This window comes from Ylistrum balloti, unplaced genomic scaffold (assembly GCF_031769215.1).
Source record: "Ylistrum balloti isolate Yb309-2 unplaced genomic scaffold, AGI_CSIRO_Ybal_v1 Utg369980, whole genome shotgun sequence".
Taxonomy (NCBI): domain Eukaryota; kingdom Metazoa; phylum Mollusca; class Bivalvia; order Pectinida; family Pectinidae; genus Ylistrum; species Ylistrum balloti.
The window spans coordinates 360,725-380,555 of NW_026782068.1; the positions used below are offsets into that span (position 1 = coordinate 360,725).

General features: G+C 34.3%; 2 protein-coding genes across 2 annotated transcripts; both read left to right on the forward strand.

The window, feature by feature from the left end:
- Positions 1–727: 727 nt before the first annotated feature.
- LOC132547824 (ubiquitin-fold modifier-conjugating enzyme 1) lies at positions 728–14,449 on the forward strand. The gene is made up of 6 exons (XM_060211626.1): positions 728–1,086; positions 9,747–9,917; positions 11,058–11,189; positions 11,962–12,038; positions 12,596–12,686; positions 12,938–14,449. Exons 2-6 carry the CDS (start codon positions 9,795–9,797, stop codon positions 13,028–13,030), a joined length of 516 nt encoding a protein of 171 aa, XP_060067609.1. The 5' UTR covers positions 728–1,086; positions 9,747–9,794; the 3' UTR covers positions 13,031–14,449.
- On the forward strand, positions 1,083–7,408 carry LOC132547825 (mitochondrial intermembrane space import and assembly protein 40-A-like). The gene is made up of 3 exons (XM_060211627.1): positions 1,083–1,390; positions 2,547–2,645; positions 5,933–7,408. Exons 1-3 carry the CDS (start codon positions 1,369–1,371, stop codon positions 6,199–6,201), a joined length of 390 nt encoding a protein of 129 aa, XP_060067610.1. The 5' UTR covers positions 1,083–1,368; the 3' UTR covers positions 6,202–7,408.
- Positions 14,450–19,831: the final 5,382 nt, after the last annotated feature.

Here is a 19,831-nt window from a genome sequence, read left to right on the forward strand (position 1 = left end):
GGCTTTTTTGGCTGTGTATCATGATCGTCGATTCTGATACACGATCCGTGTTTAAGATCGATGAAGTGCATTTTTTCCCAGCCACTTACACATAAGAACGTTAAGAATTAAAGAAAACGATGGTTTTGGTATGCTTTTTGATTAAATAATTATTTGTTGCAGAAAGTTCGTACAATAGGATTGGACACAAGTTTTACCAACTTATTAAGCCCTCTCCATTACATAGTTTATACACCAATACTTAAACAACAAACAATATAACAATATATGTAATAATAACTAGACCAATGTCGAGGAAGGGCCCCGCATAATACCTACCCCTTATGATTGAGTTTCTTAATATTAAGAAATATATGGACAGGTGTCAAGTATTGAAAGCAACTTTCATCAAAATCCAATGAAAATGGACAGATGGACAGATATATGGATCGACGGACAGGGAAACGGACGGACAGACAGACGGACAGGGTGAACATTGAACTCGAATGAGGGGCTTATGTACCAAGTATCACGAAGCAAGTTTTAAAGAAATCCCAAATCATTCCTTCAGAAGATATTCTCTGTAAAACATTCAGCCAATCAGATTGCAGCAGCCTCATTAAATATGCGCGGAATTCGGCAAACATCGAACTTGAGCGAGGGACTTATGTACCAAGTATCATAAGCAAGTTTCATCGAAATCCCATCATTCCTTCTCAAGATATCGCGTGGAAAGCGAAACCGACAGACATGTAAAACATTCAGCCAATCAGATTGCAGCAGCCTCATTAAATATGCGCGGAATTTGGCGAACATCGAACTTGAGCAAGGGACTTATGTACCAAGTATCATAAGCATGTTTCATCGAAATCCCATCATTCCTTCTCAAGATATCGCGCGGAAAGCGAAACCGACAGACATGTAAAACATTCAGCCAATCAGATTGCAGCAGCCTCATTAAATATGCGCGGAATTTGGCGAACATCGAACTTGAGCGAGGGACTTATGTACCAGGTATCATAAGCAAGTTTCATCGAAATCTCATCATTCCTTCTCAAGATATCGTGCGGAAAGCGAAACGGACAGACAGACGGACAGACGGACAAGGTGATTACTATAGGGCACCCGCATCGCGATGCGGGGCCCTAATAATAATTTTAAATCAACGGTGGATTTTTTTTAACCGTCCAGAAGGTCTTTTTTATCGGCAACTTACAGTTCACCCCCTTATTATTTGCAATCGGCCAGCAGATGTCGCCTCCATTACATGTCAGTTGAATGTTTGTATTCTATGCATCGAAGCCTTAGCGAAACCTCGTCCTGCTTAATGGTAAACACACGTGTGTATTTGCTGTCTGAAGTTTTATAACGACAACAAAACATTTCATCATGTCCTTCTGCCAGGAAGACGGTAAGTTATCCGAAAGTACATGCAGATAAAATGTCGAAATATTTTGGTGAAGGTTTTGTTTTCTTCAGAATTGTTGCAATATCATTGCAAAATGTGACCGGCTTCGGAAGGTCACGGGACCAGTAATGATCTGAATGATCCTTTTCATAGACCCGGAGATTTCTGTATCTAAAATGATAATATGATGACAGTATTCACATAATTCTGCTGTTATTAACATTTACATTTACTTATTATTCTAAAGGGTTCACAGTCAAAATATATTGATATTGACATTAAAATATCATTCAGACAGGTGCTTGTGGACAAGTGGTTATTTTATTAAATAACCCAGATGCCCATATATTAACCTTAAAATCTGGGCTACCGAAGATGGTTCATTTTCCATTAAGTCACCATTACCATATTTATGAAATAAAAATCACATTCGTGTCAGCAAAGACCTGTAATTTTAAGAGAGAAATTTACGATCGGAAAAAAAATATTAGAATAAGTATGGTAGTTGCCCCTCCACCATCCCCCAAGTAAAGGGCTTTGACTTCTCTGATTAAATATCAAGAATAGTATTGGTGTTCGCTATGTGTGTGGTTCACAACGTATGGTTGTATCGCTAATCTAGATTTTGTATCGGTTAATGTAACAAGGGGTGGTCAACCAAAAATAGTAATTTTAGGAGAATGAAAATATTAATGAAACCATTTATATGGAATAAGACTAAATGACATGAAGTTTTGAAGTTAGACTCAATATCAAAATAAGTAATTTAGGCATATCATTCCAGGTATGCAATTTTGATATTTTATGTCAATTAACCCTTAATTTTGAAACAAATTCAGATTTGTCTGCGAACAAATAAAATTCTATGTACCAGTAATGAACTACATAAAAAACCACTAACATGAAAGTTGAAAAATAACAGAAACAAATACTCTAATGTTTACGTGTGTTACTTTCTGCCAGTTTTTGATGACAGTGATATATATTACAGTCACTGGCCTATGTACAGTGACTTCTGGTGTGATATTCATAAATCGCTAACAGCCTACAGCTCTGTACCTTCAATTTACAAGTTTTACAGTCACATCTAGGACATTACATCCTTCTGTTGTCATTGATAATTTTTTGTCAGACCAATATGCATATTTTTTTTTTTCAGGTAAAGACAAATATGTATTTATGACTGTAGAAGATGCCAACAAGCCAAGTGAATTACCTATACCAAAAGAAATTGATAGACCAGAGAATTTTATGAAAGGTATGTTGGATGTTGATAGTTATATACATGTATGACTGGATCAAATTACAGTGTGTACATATATTTTATTAGATAAGAATGTTTACCATTATGTGCAGTTGGAGTCACTATTAATGTTGAAGATGGCCCCTAGATATCGGTCAGTCACAGGTTTTTGGGGCAGTCTGGACATCATATTTTTTGTTTACACACAAAATTTATGAATGGGGTCTTTTTTTCCCCTGTTTAAGTTCCAGAAAATACCTGCACAAATTACATAGGTGCTTAAAAATTTTGATACAAAGGTTTTTACAGTATATTGCATTTTTAAGCCACCATCTCATCTGTTCAAATAATAATCATTCATCCAGAGTCTGTTGGTGGCCCATCTCTCCTTACAATGTTTAAAATAGAATACTGAGACTTGTGAAACTTTATGTGTAGCACACTGATCATACTGAAAGAATGTGCAGTGTACCAAATTCAGGGCCTGCAACCATTTAATTACAGAGTTGTTGCCCTTTGTTAAAATTCTGTCTGAAGCATTACTTTGAATTGCTTACTTATAAACTAGGATATTGATTTTTATTGGAGTATAAGTTGGTCTTATTATATGACAATGTGCAATAGCTAGACATTACAGCTTGTTACAAAAAATGTACATATTTCATTTCTGATAAGCCAAACATTCACAGCTTACAGTTCAAATTTTATCAAAACTGCCAGACGGCCTTTTTCGTGATGGTGGAGAAAGGCCTTTAAATGACTCTTGTTGGATATGTGGTTTGTAAGTTTTCTTTTAAATTTGTTCCTTCCAAAAGTACATTTATGAATAGTATTGTTATTTTTTTTATTCTATTTTAACAAGTAATTCAATGACCATGTAATTTTAAATACAGTGTTAAATGCCATTAATATAGGTAAATAATGTGACTATTGTAATAAGAAGTACACTGAGTACTTTTCCTGATCAGATTAACAAATTCACATTTCCACAACTTAGTGATGGAAAAAAAATCTCAGACATTTCCGTGTTATTTTTCAGGTTTTGTTGACAAAGATGGTAATCTAAACTGGGAATGTACCTGTCGAGGGAATATGGTAGCCAGCAAGTGTGGTGTTGAGTCACGAACATTTTTTGAATGTATTCATGAACATAGGAACAAAAGTGACAAGTTTGATGTTTGTATAGACTCTTTAGTGGAAATGCAGAAATGTATGAATAAGTACCCGAAACAGTATCCTAAATATGAAGATCAAGAAGATTTAGGAGATGGCTCATGATCAAACCTCAACATAACGAAAATATTAAACATTTTTTCAGGTATTTTAGCAGTGATAAACATTAAATTTAATATTGCATATTTTAGTTGGGCTAAAAATTTCCTGATTTTGCCAAAATGTGCATTATCGTTGGCACATGATTTTTAGCATAAATCTTGCTCAATTCATAGTAATTGAACCTCTGTATAAAAGACACCAGTGCATAAAGGTCACTATTTTGGTTCTCTTCATAATGCAATTCATAGTAATTGAACTTCTACATAAAGGTCACTTGTGTATAAAGGTCATCTTATTTCAGTTCTTATGTATTGCAATTCATAGCAATTAAACCTCTGTATAAAGGTCATTTGTGTATAAAGGTCACTTTTCTCATTTATTCATTGAATGGCATATGTAGACAGATTTGACTGTATTTAATTTGTCTGTAATTGTAATTACTATTTAGTTTCTATACTCAATGTGAAGCACCCTGCTGATCAACCACAAACTGATGTTGGCTCCATTGTCTTTAATGTGATAGATGTGGATGGGCACAATGCTAAAGAGGGGCTAATTACCGAATAAATATGGTTAAAATCACAATAGTTAAAAAAAGTTCCCATCAAGATCTTATATACAGTGAGATGTCATTTTCTCACCATCAACTTGCAATTGATGTTCAGTTAGTATTTTATGGCATGAGTATGAAATAGAACAATGCACTAATTTGATAAGTATAGTTTCACTAATAAATTCTCATTTTTAATCAATAAATAGTATTTATATGAAAATGTCTGGTGTTATTTGTTCTCATTGTCATTTGTAGGTAAATTAAATTGTTAGAATTATGAATGATGCATTTTAAGATTACAGAAAAAACTCCCAGAAGTAATGAAACCTGTGATTATATTGGTTGTAGTTTTTCCAGTTTTCAGGATCATTTCTTGTCATTACAGAAAGCATCGTTAATTAAATGAATGAAACAATAACAGAATAGAAGCAACTCCCTAAGTTACTAATAAAGGTACTTAGCAGGATAAAATTTAAGCACATTCTCTTTCTTTGGCAAATTAGCCCAATGATGAAATTATGCATACACAACAATTTCCATTTAAACAACTTCCATAAACTGCTACCTAGCATAATCATATTTTAGCACCCTACTATCATTACAGATAGCGCTGAAATAAGAATACTGCTAAATTATGAATGTTTGTCGTCAAATACACAGCATTTATCTGACAGTTGTGTAGCTTATCCATTTCTATTGTCGATTGATAAAGCGACTACCGATACTGTTGACTTGTAATAAACAATTTTCAAGTTGGAGTTAATTTCTTCTGGCCCCCTAAAGATTTATTTTAGTGTAACCACCATCATGTCATCTATTATCTGTTCATATCCCTTCAAAATCTAGGGTGACAGGGTATTTTAAAGAGCCATAAAGAAAAAGAACCCATACTCAATTCTATTACATAACTATCACATTCGTATTTATTTATATAATGTTCTATGTTATGTTTGTATTGTATAGTTATCACATTTGTATATATTTATATAATAATCTATGTTATGTTTGTATTGTATAGTTATCACATTCGTATTTATTTATATAATAATCTATGTTATGTTTGTATTGTATAGTTATCACATTTGTATATATTTATATGTTCCATGTTATGTGTCAAATTAGACCTGAAAATTGATTTTGAATTTTTTTAAATTCTGCAAAATCAAAAAAAAAATTGGGTGATACTAACATTTTCCACAATTTGACAAGGACAGGTTGACATGATTATATCAGATAAATTTGGTGATACTGGATATATGCAACTGAACATTTCCAGAAATGAAATTGGAATGCAACTAGTGAGTGAAAATCAAACGGATGTAGATATATTTTTTCTTGTATGGGATGCAGGAATCTTTAGCAAAGGTTGCAGGGATTTGATTTAAATATTGGAATAAATTTGTAAAATCTACTTTTCCAGACATGTTGACCAAATTTAGACTTAACTGAAATTTGTTTTCTTGTTTGTTTTCAGGCTTTCGTAATGATGATGGAAGTTTGAATTGGGAATGTGCCTGTCGGGGAAGTATGGTGGCTAGCCGATGTGGTGTAGAGATGCGGAACTTCTTTCAGTGTATCCATGACAACATGGACAACGAAGAAAAAGTTGATGCTTGTAATGACACTTTTATCAAAGTGAAGGAATGTATGGATAGAAATCCTAGTCATTACATAACAGAAGAAAGCAATACTCCTAATGAAGCTTCAGAGAAAAATTCAGCATCGGACAAAACTTCAAAATAATTTTACCCTCAAACATTATGATACTGCAAAGTCCAGTGAGAGACTATCAGATTGGGTTTTGTAAGGAGTGTCTTTTTTCTAGAATTATAATTTTCAGAGTAGATTTCACTGATACAGAATGAAAATAATCATGTGTTTGTTGATAAATGTTATATGCTTGTTAATCGGAATTGTTCTGACATTCTTTCATCTTTTTTCACTGATTCCAGACCTACATGGAAAAGTCAAGTAAGGTAGAGGGTTTCTGTTTACCTCTATTTTGTTAATTTACACCTCAAATGACAGTCAAATTTTCATCTGTCAATATTGCTGATTTTCTGTCGGATAAATTACCAGCTGATTCCAGCTTTATTTTTTGATGTATGAGTCATATATTAACTGTATGAACAGTTTTAATTTTTTTTATATCTTCTGTGAGTTAAATTTCAGATGAGGTCAATTTAGCAAAATTCACTCGATAAACCTTTTAAAAGAAAATTCATATCTTGCAAAATGTTGCGGTCAAAACAACGAAAAAGAAACCATGATAATGAATAGACTGGTAGGATTTTATAACTTTGTTTTAAATTCTGTAGTATTGTGTTAAACAGCATGTTTCTTCAGTATATGTAATATATGATATAAAGCACTTCATTATGTGAATTGTAGGCATGCTTGTGTTTTCTACACTATAAACATTGATTTCTGATTAATTACTACACTGCTTAATACAGTTGTCATGGTAACATATATTAAGCTGTAAATACAGATATTGGAATCACTTAATCCTGGTATTTAAGAATTATTCTACAGGGACATAGCTGGTATTTCAGCGTGACTTGGCTTTGAATGTATTCATTCAATGATTACAACATATGCTTGATTACAGGCAGCACAAAAAACAGACTTTTTGTATCTTTTTTTTAGCAAACACATAAACAGCTGTTGTGTAACACATTAGATACAGATGTAGTGCAGCAGTGTATATTTGTTTCAGTTTCGATCTAATTTTCACATATTTCATGATATCATCATTCTATGAGTTGTTTAGTTTAACTATTTAGATATTTATATATGTAAATTCACCTTTGAAATAAGTGCTGAATCTTGAGTCTACTGAGTACATTATATTGTTGAGCTATACCTGTGTATGAAAATTTGTAAGGGTGTAACAAGTAATGTGATTAATATTGACTGAAGGAGCAATAAAGGAAACAAAACTGATATATATTCTTTTGTTGGTTTTAATTGGCAGAAATTTTCTTGTTTACTGTACAGACATATCAAGGCTGTTCAAATCAACCGATGAAAGTCACAGCTACAGTCAAGTAATTGAAAAAAATATTTAAAATGACATGCCCTTCATACAAGCATGCTACTGGCTTTATACCATTACATAGGGCATCTTAGTCATGAGAAGACATTAAGGTTACAACACATTTGACCTTTATGACCTTGGAAGTGGGTCAAGGTCATTCATTTGATCAAACTTTTTCCAAGTAAGCTGCTGGGCAAATGTTGATATTCTAGTCATTTTTGTTATTTTACAGAAGTCCAGTAATGATTTTACGACATTTGACCCCAGTGACATTGAAAGTAAGCCAAACTCATTTATTTGAATGGAGTTTGTAGGCCTTCATCCTGGCACACTAATAACCAAATGTTAGCATCATAGGCCTCCTTTTTTGCAATTGAGAAGAAGTTAAAAATGTTCAACGCATTGATAAATGTGGGTTAAGGTCATCCATTTGAACAAACGTTTTTTTGTAACTTTTTATTTTTTTCTTCAAACAGGATACATTGCAAGACAATAAACATACCACACTTTCTCATTTATATTTTATATCCCATTCAGCTTTTCTTCTTTCAGTCACTCATCATACACCTACATTCATACATCACCTTCACTTCATCTATACAACACTCCCAACTGGTATATTAATTATATAGGATATATTCATTCATCCTTCACCTATACTACATTCACTCATATTTCACCTGCACCTCATTTATATAACAAAAACACTCATAAAAGATTGATTCACTTATATTTCATACACTACATTTTCACTAATTCTTCATATATATAACATACACCTGTACAAACTCCCCTGAAGGATGTGTTCACTCATTTTTCCACTATGTATACATATTCACCCATTCTTTACCTATACTACACCTATACAAACATTCTTACATGTTATTATCCCTCATACTTCACCCACTCAAAAAACACAGAACAAATACACATAACTACATAAAAGGAATACATCTCAGAAGGAGAAAGAGAGGGAGAGAGAGAGAGAAAGAGAGAGACAGAGAAATTAAGAGGGAGCTGCCTGGGAATGTAGAACCACATACTAGAAACACAAATTTATGATGCTAAGTTATCTCAATTAACTTTTCCCATTTCCTTCATACTTTTTTAAACTCATCCAGTACCAGATTCCCTTTTCCAGTAGCTATGAATTTCTGGACACAATATGTTTCCTTAATTTGATTCTTGAGACCATGAATAGATAATTCCGTTTTTAAACATCTAGAGCTATAGATGTACTGTTTCATTATCAATATTATTGTGTTGTCCACTACAAAATTGATATTGTTCCTATTCAATATTCCAAATAAAAAGGATTCTTTATTATATGCAAAAGGTATTGAAAGACTGTCCACAAGATATTCAAAATTCTGTAAAAATCTTTGTACTTTTTCACACTCCCATAGGGCATGAATAATTGTTTCTTGTCATTTGAACAAACTTTGTAGCCCTTCATCCCACATGCTCCATGCCCAATCATGACCCATACCTTGTGGTTATCACATGTAGGTAGAAGTTGTGAATGGAAGAAGTTGACACTGCTTGAATGGACAGACCTAGTGGATCATTGGCACAAGCCTACCTGCCCTCTCTTCAGACAAGTGAGGAAAGAATTACACAGTTGAAAGTCTACATTATTATCAAAACACAATGATACTAGTATAATTATGCACTAAAACAACAAAGGAAGTTCTAAAATGCGAAATAATCATGCAAACCCAAGTTCAGTAAAACTGGAGCAAAACATGAACAAAACAAACAAAAAATCACATGGAGACATATGAAGTATAAAGAACAAGGAGAATAAGACCAGGTGTTCCACAAAAGTAGGCATCTTCTGCCTCATTGAGGAAAGCTGCCATGTAAATCATGCCATTCAATTAAATTAAGTAAGAGGAAAAAGTTTTTAAAGCAAACTCATGAGTTTGTTATGATATTGTGTGTTAAGAGTTGGAATCCGTGGATGAATTTGAAACCTCTAATGATATTATTGGTGTTGACAAGATTTCTATTTACTTTGTAATTAATAGTAATTTATCTTATATCAGTTTCATTTAGGCAATGTCTATTGCATATTAGCAATAAGTGAAAAGGATAGGTAGTGTGTACACGGAGTTATTACATTTAAGAAATGTTAAAAAAAATATGTGTTCCTGATGAGCGTCGATCCTGTGCTGTTAGCCGGAAATTTAGTGTAGCTCGTGTCGTTTGTTATTGACATAATCTAAATCTTCAAAATGCTTCACAGAGATCCGACTGACACCAAGCGTGTAAGTGAGAGAACTAAACGGAAAATATGGTGGACGAAGCCACGAAACGTACTCTAGCAAAGATTCCTTTGCTTAAAACGAAGGCAGGACCTCGGGATGGCGAACAATGGGTCGTGCGACTGAAAGAGGAATACATGTCATTGATTAAGGTAATTTTGAATGAATCGGACTTTAATATATATGGCAAAATCTTAGTTCTATCTACCAATATGGCATTCAGCTGACAGTCATTTGACATTACACATTGAAAGTTAGACAGTATTAGCCATATGGACGCTTTATGGAGACTACATCAGGACATATGTTAGATTATATCGCCTTTCAGCTTGTGCTTGTGGTAAGTGTATATACATTTGTGTTATATTACAAAGAATAGTTTTTTTTAAAGAAGAAACACTATAGACCGAAAATTTCTGTGAGCATAGCCAACAAAAATTAGACCGAAAATTTCTGTATCTTAAGTGGGCATAAGTATTTGTTTTAGTATTATTTTTAATAATAGTAGTCAGGCTATTTTGATAGCAAATAATGTATATTCTTATGGACAGAATCAGAAAGTCGGACGCCTGTTTAACATTTCATGTCACAAAATCTAAAAAAGGGGTAAATCCTGAATTTTATAATGCCATGAGTGGCTGTTAACAGTGACAGGTGTATTTGGACATCATATGAAAGAAGACAATTAATCATGAAATTTTCCTACTGATTGTATTATACAATTTTCAGAAAATGTACATGTGTTTTCTTATCAAATGTACTTAAAGAACTCCAGAGAGTTTCGGCAATATTTGTTGCTAGCCCTTCTGATAAAATTATTTCTAAACTGACAGCAGTGGACATTAATAGGCTGCAGGTATGGGACATACAGAACCATTTCAATTGTCATATGAAGAAACTGGATGAAGAAGTGTGTCAACATACCATATGTTTCCCCAATGTGATGTGTATTGTTGGGACAATGATGAGATATAATAGATAATCTAACTGTAAACGGATGCGACAATTTATTATTATTTTTCATAACCAGTCATCAGTACCTTAATAATTTCTTGCATTTTACCAAAAAATTAAATTCATATTATGTTAAAAAATGCTTATTGCCAATAATATTCCATTTAAGATTACCTTGTAAAGTTACAAAAAGGAAGAATATTACGGCAGCAGACAAAGTATTCACTTTCTATGGATATGGAACATGAAGTCAATTGATTATGTAAACATTTACATTGAAAAGCCGATTTTGACTGATCAATTAAGATCTAGAAAATATTTTCGGTTTATGATTTCAGTATGTTCAGAACAACAAGGAGTCTGACAACGACTGGTTTCGTCTAGAATCCAACAAAGAGGGCACTCGGTGGTTTGGGCGCTGCTGGTACATCCATGAACTTCTCAAATATGAATTTGATGTTGAATTTGATGTAAGTTCGTAGTCCTAAAGATATCCAAGGTTTTGATTGAAAGTAAAGTGTTATGTGTTTTGACAAACAAGGGCGTCCTCGATACTCAAGGGGTTACACTCATTATTGCTCTTTGCATCCCAGGAACATTTCATGGCAAAATTGAAGGTTCCTTTAGACTTTGGGGCTAAGACAAGAAGACTAGTTTGATCCTTTGATGTACATTAAATGAATCTGGAAGTTACATAATGGTTTGGTGTACTGCCTTTGAAGTTGGGCGTTGCTCCTTTGTATACTAATTTTAAAAGAAATGATCAGTTTGTGTGATTGGTAATTTTTTTCTCCTGAAACTTGCTTTAGATCTATTAAATTATTACACATTTGCTTGGAAATGTTCAAAGGGTGTGTAACCCCTGGAGTATATATAGAAGATGGTTTAAGGGGTGCATAGAGCACTGGTGAGCGTAACCCTTGCAAAATCACAGTCAAGTGGAGTAAGAGGTTTAATTCCGACTGTCTTTTCCTTACTATTCATCATGTCTCTGGTAAAGAAATAAGCATTACAAATGACAAATGTATCTGCAATATATTGCTTCAATTGCTAGAAAGAACCTCCCTTCATCCTTCAGCCTAGTTGTTGACTAGTTAACTAGAGGTACAGCTCCTTGATTAGATCCCCAACGGAGACATTGAAAAGACCTTGAGGTCTCTAACAAAAAAACATTGGTGAAATACTAGCTTTATATGTCAGATATTACATGTGTTGTACAATATATATCTTCATTTAATTTAGATACCTGTGACTTACCCAACAACAGCCCCAGAAATAGCATTACCTGAACTGGACGGTAAAACTGCCAAGATGTACAGGTAAAGTATGGTACACATACATCTCATAATATAAACTTTTAGTTTGATTTCACTATGGAACCAAAATAACCTGATTTTACATGAAAATTGGACATAAGGTTGCCTGAGCAATGAGGCAATTTTTCTCTAGATATTGCAGCGTAAGATCCCATTGGCAATTTAAAGAATACCAACATGAAAATAATAAATACCTATACATTTGGAGATGAATCGCCAAAACAAATTGAACACACAACATCAGTATAAGTTCAGGTTTTTGCTAATTAATCAAGAATCTGAAGTTATTGAGATTTAGTCTACCTGATTGTGACAAGAATTATTCTTCTTGTAAATAAATAGAATTCCAAGTAAAATTATAACCGATCCTTTTGTTTTAGTTATTATTTTTGGTAAAGTTTTATAAAGGGTTCTGACTTGGTCACAACTAAGACAAAAATAAATTTCATCTCACTAGAATGTAACATAAACCACTCAAGTGATTTTTAGATTATACATCTAGAATAAACAGGATTTTAAAAAAAATTGCCATTAAACTACAGGTACTTCATTTTTTTCAGAGGAGGAAAAATTTGCCTGACTGATCACTTCAAACCTCTGTGGGCCAGAAATGTATCGAGATTTGGAATTGCCCATGCTATGGCTTTAGGGGTAAGTGTTTCTGTTACTCACCTGTTCATTACATGTTTCTCCAACAAATGACTGAAACAAACAGGAATACATTTGATTAAGTAAAGCAATGTAAGTAGATGGTTTGTATTACAAGGTGAAAGAAAAATAATTGTTGAGAAAAGTAAAGTAAAAATTTGGTTCTGCTGTCAAAAAATAAGTAATAATGATGAAATACAAGCATAACATTAATTATTGAATTGTATTTAGTTACTGAAATTTTAAATTTGCAGCTTGGACCGTGGTTAGCAGTAGAAATCCCAGATCTTATCAGTAAAGGTGTTGTAACCCATAAAGAAAAACAAGGGGAAGGAGCTGAGAACTGACCCTGACTTCTCTAGGATTAGAAATTACACTGATGAAGGAGCTGAGAACAGACCCTGATTTCACTAAGATTATAAATTATTCTGGTGAAGGAGTTGAGAACATACCCTAATTTCACTAGGATTATAAATTACACCATCGTTGGGATCAGACTGAAAGGTTCTAGGGCATCATCTATCTAAATGCTTGGAAGTTAAAGTTACTCGCTGCTCCAAACCAATCATTTCTCTACCAGGTAGAGGATGTTTTGTAAAATGCCATTGAAATTTTTTGCAATCTGTGATTGCAATTTTAAACTATTGATTTTTTAATTTTTAATTTTTTTTCTGAATATCAAAGAATTTTCCAATAAGTGAACTTTGGGTTGTATGTAAGTTACTGATAATGTTAAATTATAAAACATGTCTACTTTTTCTCGTACACAAGGTAACCTCAGCCACAACCCAGTCCTTGATTATTCTGTCATGGCCGATCTGTCTGTACCTTTATGCAATATTTAGCACCAACAATTGTCATAACAAAAATAATGTTTGGTTCAAATTCTGACAAAATAATGATTGTTTGAGAAATAGAATATATGTTCTGTATATGCTCAGGAATTTTCCTCAGCCTGAGACTAACTTTCTATAACATCTCAGTCTTGGCTTTGATCTCAAACTCGTACATGTAACAGATTCTATCATTCACCGATATTAGTAACAGCGATTTTTTACAAACTCCACAAGAGGTACAGCATTTATTAGGGGTCAACAAAGGCATTTTACTTAACAACTATTTAGGGTTTGGCTGATAACCTCTTATTGACCTTTAAAGGAATAGATACAATGTCTATTTTCTATCAATTGAAATGTCAAAAGTCCAGTAGTGGGGCCAGAGGAAACTCAGACTAGGTTCTAGGTACCCTGTTTAAAACATCACATGTCAGATATTTTGGTTGATACATGGTTGATACATTTATTATGGTTACATTGACTGATCTAGAGCAGGGTGGGTTATGGTGCATGGGAGGGGTTTGTGTGTTAAAGTGAATTGGAGATATGTTAGAGTGAATGGGAGGAGTTTGTATGAGTGCTTTGGTAGTGAGAGAGGTTTTTTCTCATTGATTGCTTCAAAGTAGAGACAGATGACTGGGGCAAAATCTTTATGGCAGATAAGGGATAAAGCTTAATTAACTCTAAGTGGCTAGAGGAAATTTTTTCTTTGTATTTATTACATGGCTGTGAACAGATGCACATTTTCCAATTAAAACTGGCGGCAATATTTTTCCTGTGTACAGCTATGTCACAATTTCCCTACCATTAATCCTTGTAAGGTATCAGGAAATTTAAATGATAACGGTAATCAATTAGGGAAATTATCTGAAAAAAATGTGCAGTTACTGATCTTTTGTACATTTCAGTAAAGATATTGTGTACAAATAATCAAGAGTTTTGTTGTTATTGAATTATACTGAGTAGTGTGCAGAACCATTCGTTGAACAAAAACGAAAAAAGAACAAAGAATAAAAAAGTACAGGCCATGACGGTCACCAGCCATAAAAATTATTGATTATAAAGGTTAAAGGATAAGTAGCCATAAAACAGAAAATGTGATGTTGATGATAGTAAGCCTGTGTCAATACCTGCATACCATCAAATCTGTCATCCAAAACTAATGATATCGACAAGTTTATTTCAAGTGGGAAATAACATTTGGCACAAAAATGTATTTTTTCTATAAAAATACAGTGAAGTTAACCTCCTACAGGAGAAAATGTGAGACCCATTTAGGTAATTAAAACACCTTAAGACGCTTCTCTCCATGAATTTGATGCTACCATACTTGGGCATTGAGAAGAAGATTTTTAAAATTTAAGTCAATTTGACCTCTTTTGGCTCCACCCATCATTCCTGGGGGTCAGTCAGGATCAATATAGGCATACCATCAAGCTGTCATCCTTCACTCATAATGCTAAGCAAGTTTGAATGTTATCAATGGAAATTAAACAAATTATGCTCAAAACATCTAGTTTCCCTATATAAATTATAATAAACTTTACCTCCTTCCCACGGGGGAATGTGAGACCCGGGGCCATGCAATTCACAATTTTGGCAAAATGCCTCGAGATGCTTCCATCTATGACATACAAGATTACGTAGTACACATACAAGACTATCATGCGTAGTACACGTACAAGACTATCATGCGTAGTACACGTACAAGACTATCATGCCTAGTACACGTACAAGACTATCATGCGTAGTACACATATAAGAAATAAAGAAATAAATTTCCTACTGATACCTTGTAATATCCACGTTTGTTTATTCTATTAATAGAACTGGTATGTATGATGAAGCTACTTGTATATGAGTCTGACCATCTAAATTCATTAGTCTTTTCTTTGAACTTTTCCGATAGAACAAGATCCATGTCCTGTATAGAGTATTTGGCTTTGATGAATTGTACAGGACTAGATCGCCCGAGACAAAGTCCCAAGTAACCTATTCTAATCACATTTGTCCATGTCATGTACCGTTTGTTGTTTGCCCGTCAAAAATTCATGTTTTCGAATTATCATGAAAAACGACCGAACCTATTTTAATGGAATTTCACAGGATCTTTTATTGGTCAAAAATGTACCACAATTGTTGATTAAATAATCTTCGCTGCAAGGGACTCTGAGGAAGAGAACAAAAGAGGTCAATCGCTATGAGAAGCGAGACAAATGGGGTAAAATGGTTTGATTTTTAATCATCTTCTTCTCAAGACCCAGATAGGCTGGAAACCAATACTTTAAATTAGGCGAAAGGATGTAAAAGGATAGAATTCAGATGATGTGCATACATTGGCCCTGGTTGATCCCAGGGACCTGACGAGTGTTGCCAAACTACATCAACTTGACTGAATATAAGAGAATCAAATAGTTGATGATAGGTGTTTTACCAAAGTGTGTGATGGAAGGTGATATACCGAAGTGTGTGATGGAAGGTGATTTACCAAAGTGTGTGATAGAAAGTGTTTTACCAAAGAGTGCATTGTTTCTCCCAGGGTGGGGGATGGAAAGTTTGTTAAAATATTGTTGTTTTTGAGTTTAATTTTTAATTTCTGTAGATAAATAATTCAAACTCAAAGTTTGAATCTTTAACATTTCTGTTACACGTACTATGAACCTTTTAGTAGTAAAGTTCCTACGTAGTTTCACGTATAGATCTCTGGTAATCATTAAGACCCTGTTTGCCTCTTTGTTCTAAGTACCATTTCACGCTTGGATATTTTCCTTCTAAATCAATCGATTGAATAAATTTGCTTGGTTAAAAGCAAAGACTTCGGAGCTTCCTGTCGGCACCTGAACATATTTGTGAACAACATATATTTTATTGATAGGCAGTAAAATACACACACTTCTTAATTAGAAACGTGCGACTAACGCTTAACACATTTACAGAATCTATGTATTTAAATTTCGCTAAAATACACCAGAGTATAAATTTGAATCCATACCACTAATTGTTCCGAACATTTAGGCTTTTGCCACATAATCCTTTTATATATTCAGTCAATTCGCCCATCAAATAAGTTTTGTATACGATGGTGTAATATATCAATGGACGTTTTTCATTGGCTGTGCCAGTCAGTAATTGATTCTGACGTAATACATTAAGAACAGACAACGACTTAACGTCATGAATTGAAGTTGCAAAAATTACTGCCTCGTTTGATTTTTTCCTCGACGTTTTGACTTTAAACCTGCCAAAATGTTACTTATCTGAGTCACGTGACAAGAAGCATCTTATCTCTCTTTTATCAAACTTGTCTACAAGTTTTATTTTTCGTTCTCCAAGGCTCACAAAAATAAAAAAAATCTAAGATTCGTTTTATAAAATCTCACATCAAAAGGAAAAAAAAACTTTTAAGATTCTATTTAATATAATTGCACCCGTTTAGACGTGGGTATTAGATGTTTGATCCTAAATACTACCATGGGTTACAAAAAAGTTAAACAAAAACTATTACATATAGGAAAAAGACACAAAGTTTAAAAATGTGATACATTGTATACGGAAAAAACTAAATCACAACATTTCAAATTCAATTCAAAAAGTCGTGTTCTTCATGTGTAAAGTCTGAAGGTCCAAGTTAGCTATGTGTTGTGACTTCTGTCGTCAGTACTGCTTAATTTTCACATATTCAAGGTCACACGGGGTCAAATTTGTGATTACAGTTAAAATAACTTTAACCAAACAAAAGACTTGCACGATTTGTACTAAAAAATGGTATTGGTGGTTTTGTATAACTATATATTATGTGGATTGATGTCCAGTAGTTTCCGAATGACATTTAATCTGGATTTTATCGAGTAAAACATTCAATATCATGTGAGCGATACATGCCTATTGGGCCTCTTCATTTTGCACATATGGTAATTATTCTGTTTTCAATGTTCAGTGTAATTATAAACCATGGAATCAATCAGATATATTCTGACACTGTCTTACCACAAAAAGCGTTAGGTCTCCTAGGGTTTTAAACAATTCGAGTTAGGGGTCTCTACTCTCCAATCTGGTTAGTCCGCTGTTAGCAATGCTTACGTCAAACGGTATGAATTATTAGTGAAGACTGAAATAAAGCATTTCAACATCGATTCCTAAGTGCAGTTCAGTCACCTCGTTAATTAGAAATAGTTATCGAGGGTATAACACACCTGTATTTTAGTAAGCAGAGGTCTCGCGAGAAATACGCAGCTAATCTACAAAGAACCACGTTATGATGACGAGGAAGTAGTCGACTTTTGTGTTCGTGTTTGAAACGTTCACCGAGGATGAATTCAGGATTGTCAATCAGCCATTTCCTGTCGTTTCTATTGCTTCCATGTAAGTACCAGTTGTAGTGCTATTATAGTATTCCTTAGCATCACTGATTTGTCTTAGGAGGACGAAACAGCTGTATGATGTGGCATCACTGACGAGTCCTATAAAGACGAAACAGCTGTATGATATATCAACACTGACGAGTCTTACGAGGACGAAACAGCTGTATGATATATCATCACTGACGAGTCTTACGAGGACGAAACAGCTGTGTGATATAGCATCACTTACAAGTCTTACGAGGACGAAACTTCTCTGATATGTAGTATCACTTACAAGTCTTAGAATGACGAAACAGCTGTATGATGTTGCATCACTGACGCGTCCTATAGGACGAAACAGCTGTATGATGTAGCATCACTGACGAGTCTTAAGAGGACGAAACAGCTGTATGATGTAGCATCACAGACGAGTCCTAGCCGAACGAAACAGCTGTATGATGTAGCATCACTGACGAGTCCTAGAAGGACGAAACAGCTGTTTGATGTAGCATCATTGACGAGTCCTATAAAGACGAAACAGCTGTATGATATAGCATCAATGACGAGTCATAGAAGGACGAAATAGCTGTATGTTGTAGCATCACTGACGAGTCTTATAAGGACGAAACAGCTGTATGATGTAGCATCACTGCCGAGTCCTAGAAGGACGAAACAGTTGTATGATATAGCATCACTGACGAGTCTCAGAATGACGAGGCAGCTGTATGATATAGCATCACTGACGAGTCCTAGAAGGACGAAACAGCTGTATGATGTAGCATCACTGACGAGTCCAAGAGGGACGAAACAGCTGTATGATATAGCATCACTGACGAGTCCTAGAAGGACGAAACAGCTGTATGATGCAGCATCACTGACGAGTCCTAGCCGAACGAAACAGCTGTATGATGTAGCATCACAGACGAGTCCTAGCCGAACGAAGCAGCTGTATGATGTAGCATCACTGACGAGTCCTAAAAGGACGACGAGTCCTAGAAGTTAGTTAAGTTCTCGACATTCGAACGTCCCTGCGTCAATGAAAGTTTGTCAGTGCTCTAGTCGCCTCATTCCTTGAGAGATTCTCATCAAACTTCACTCATTTATAAAATATCAAACTATCTTGGACAAGTTCGAGTTTCAGGATTGTAGGGTCAAGGTCAGGGTCAGCATTACTATTTTCAGAATATTGTTAACATCAGCTTCATTCAAGACAGGATTCCCATTGCACCTCACAAATAAACGATTATAAAACAGTATTATCGGCGAAACTGTATTGTCAAATTATCATGCTTACTTTCTGCATTGTGGCTGTATGGTGTTATTCTATTCGTTTGTTTATCTCCCCTTTCTAATTTTAGACATGCATGTGAATAGCACCTTACAATACAAAATTTGTACAAAATAGATACAAGCGAATGGCATTTCCAATACAAAGATTGTACAAAAGACACACAGGTGAATGGTGCCTTTCAATACAAAGATTGTACAAAAGACACACAGGTGAATGGTGCCTTTCAATACAAAGATTGTACAAAAGACACACAGGTGAATGGTGCCCTCCAATACAAAGATTGTACAAAATATACTCCCATGAATAGGTATTACTTTCTGAAGCGGCTGTACAAAATGTTTCATCAGCATGAGCCATTGGTTTTTACTTCGTTGTATTTTTACGCTTGCTAATCCCCTGACTTTTAAATAAATTGATTTATTCTTCTATCATTCATCAATAAATATAACGGATTGCTGATAAAGTTGTCGAAACTGAAGGAAACATCCTATTCATGTACGCAAATTATGGACTAAGCAAATTTCAGTTTAAACTTTTAGTTTATTGCTATTTGTTGGCTTTATGGTCCCGTGAACACACCGGGCTATCTTGAGATGGGATCTTTTTGTAGTAGCCAATGACTACTTCACTGAACAACATAAGGGAGGGCATAGACATGCCACCCAGAGCAATAAGGTTAAC

Coding starts and splice junctions, on each gene's coding strand:
- LOC132547825 (XM_060211627.1), top strand. CDS start 1,369: ATGTCCTTCTGCCAGGAAGACG. Junction 1,391..2,546: donor GTCCTTCTGCCAGGAAGACG/GTAAGTTATCCG, acceptor TTTTTTTTTCAG/GTAAAGACAAATATGTATTT. Junction 2,646..5,932: donor ACCAGAGAATTTTATGAAAG/GTATGTTGGATG, acceptor GTTTGTTTTCAG/GCTTTCGTAATGATGATGGA.
- LOC132547824 (XM_060211626.1), top strand. CDS start 9,795: ATGGTGGACGAAGCCACGAAACGTACTCTAGCAAAGATTCCTTTGCTT. Junction 9,918..11,057: donor AATACATGTCATTGATTAAG/GTAATTTTGAAT, acceptor TTATGATTTCAG/TATGTTCAGAACAACAAGGA. Junction 11,190..11,961: donor AATTTGATGTTGAATTTGAT/GTAAGTTCGTAG, acceptor CATTTAATTTAG/ATACCTGTGACTTACCCAAC.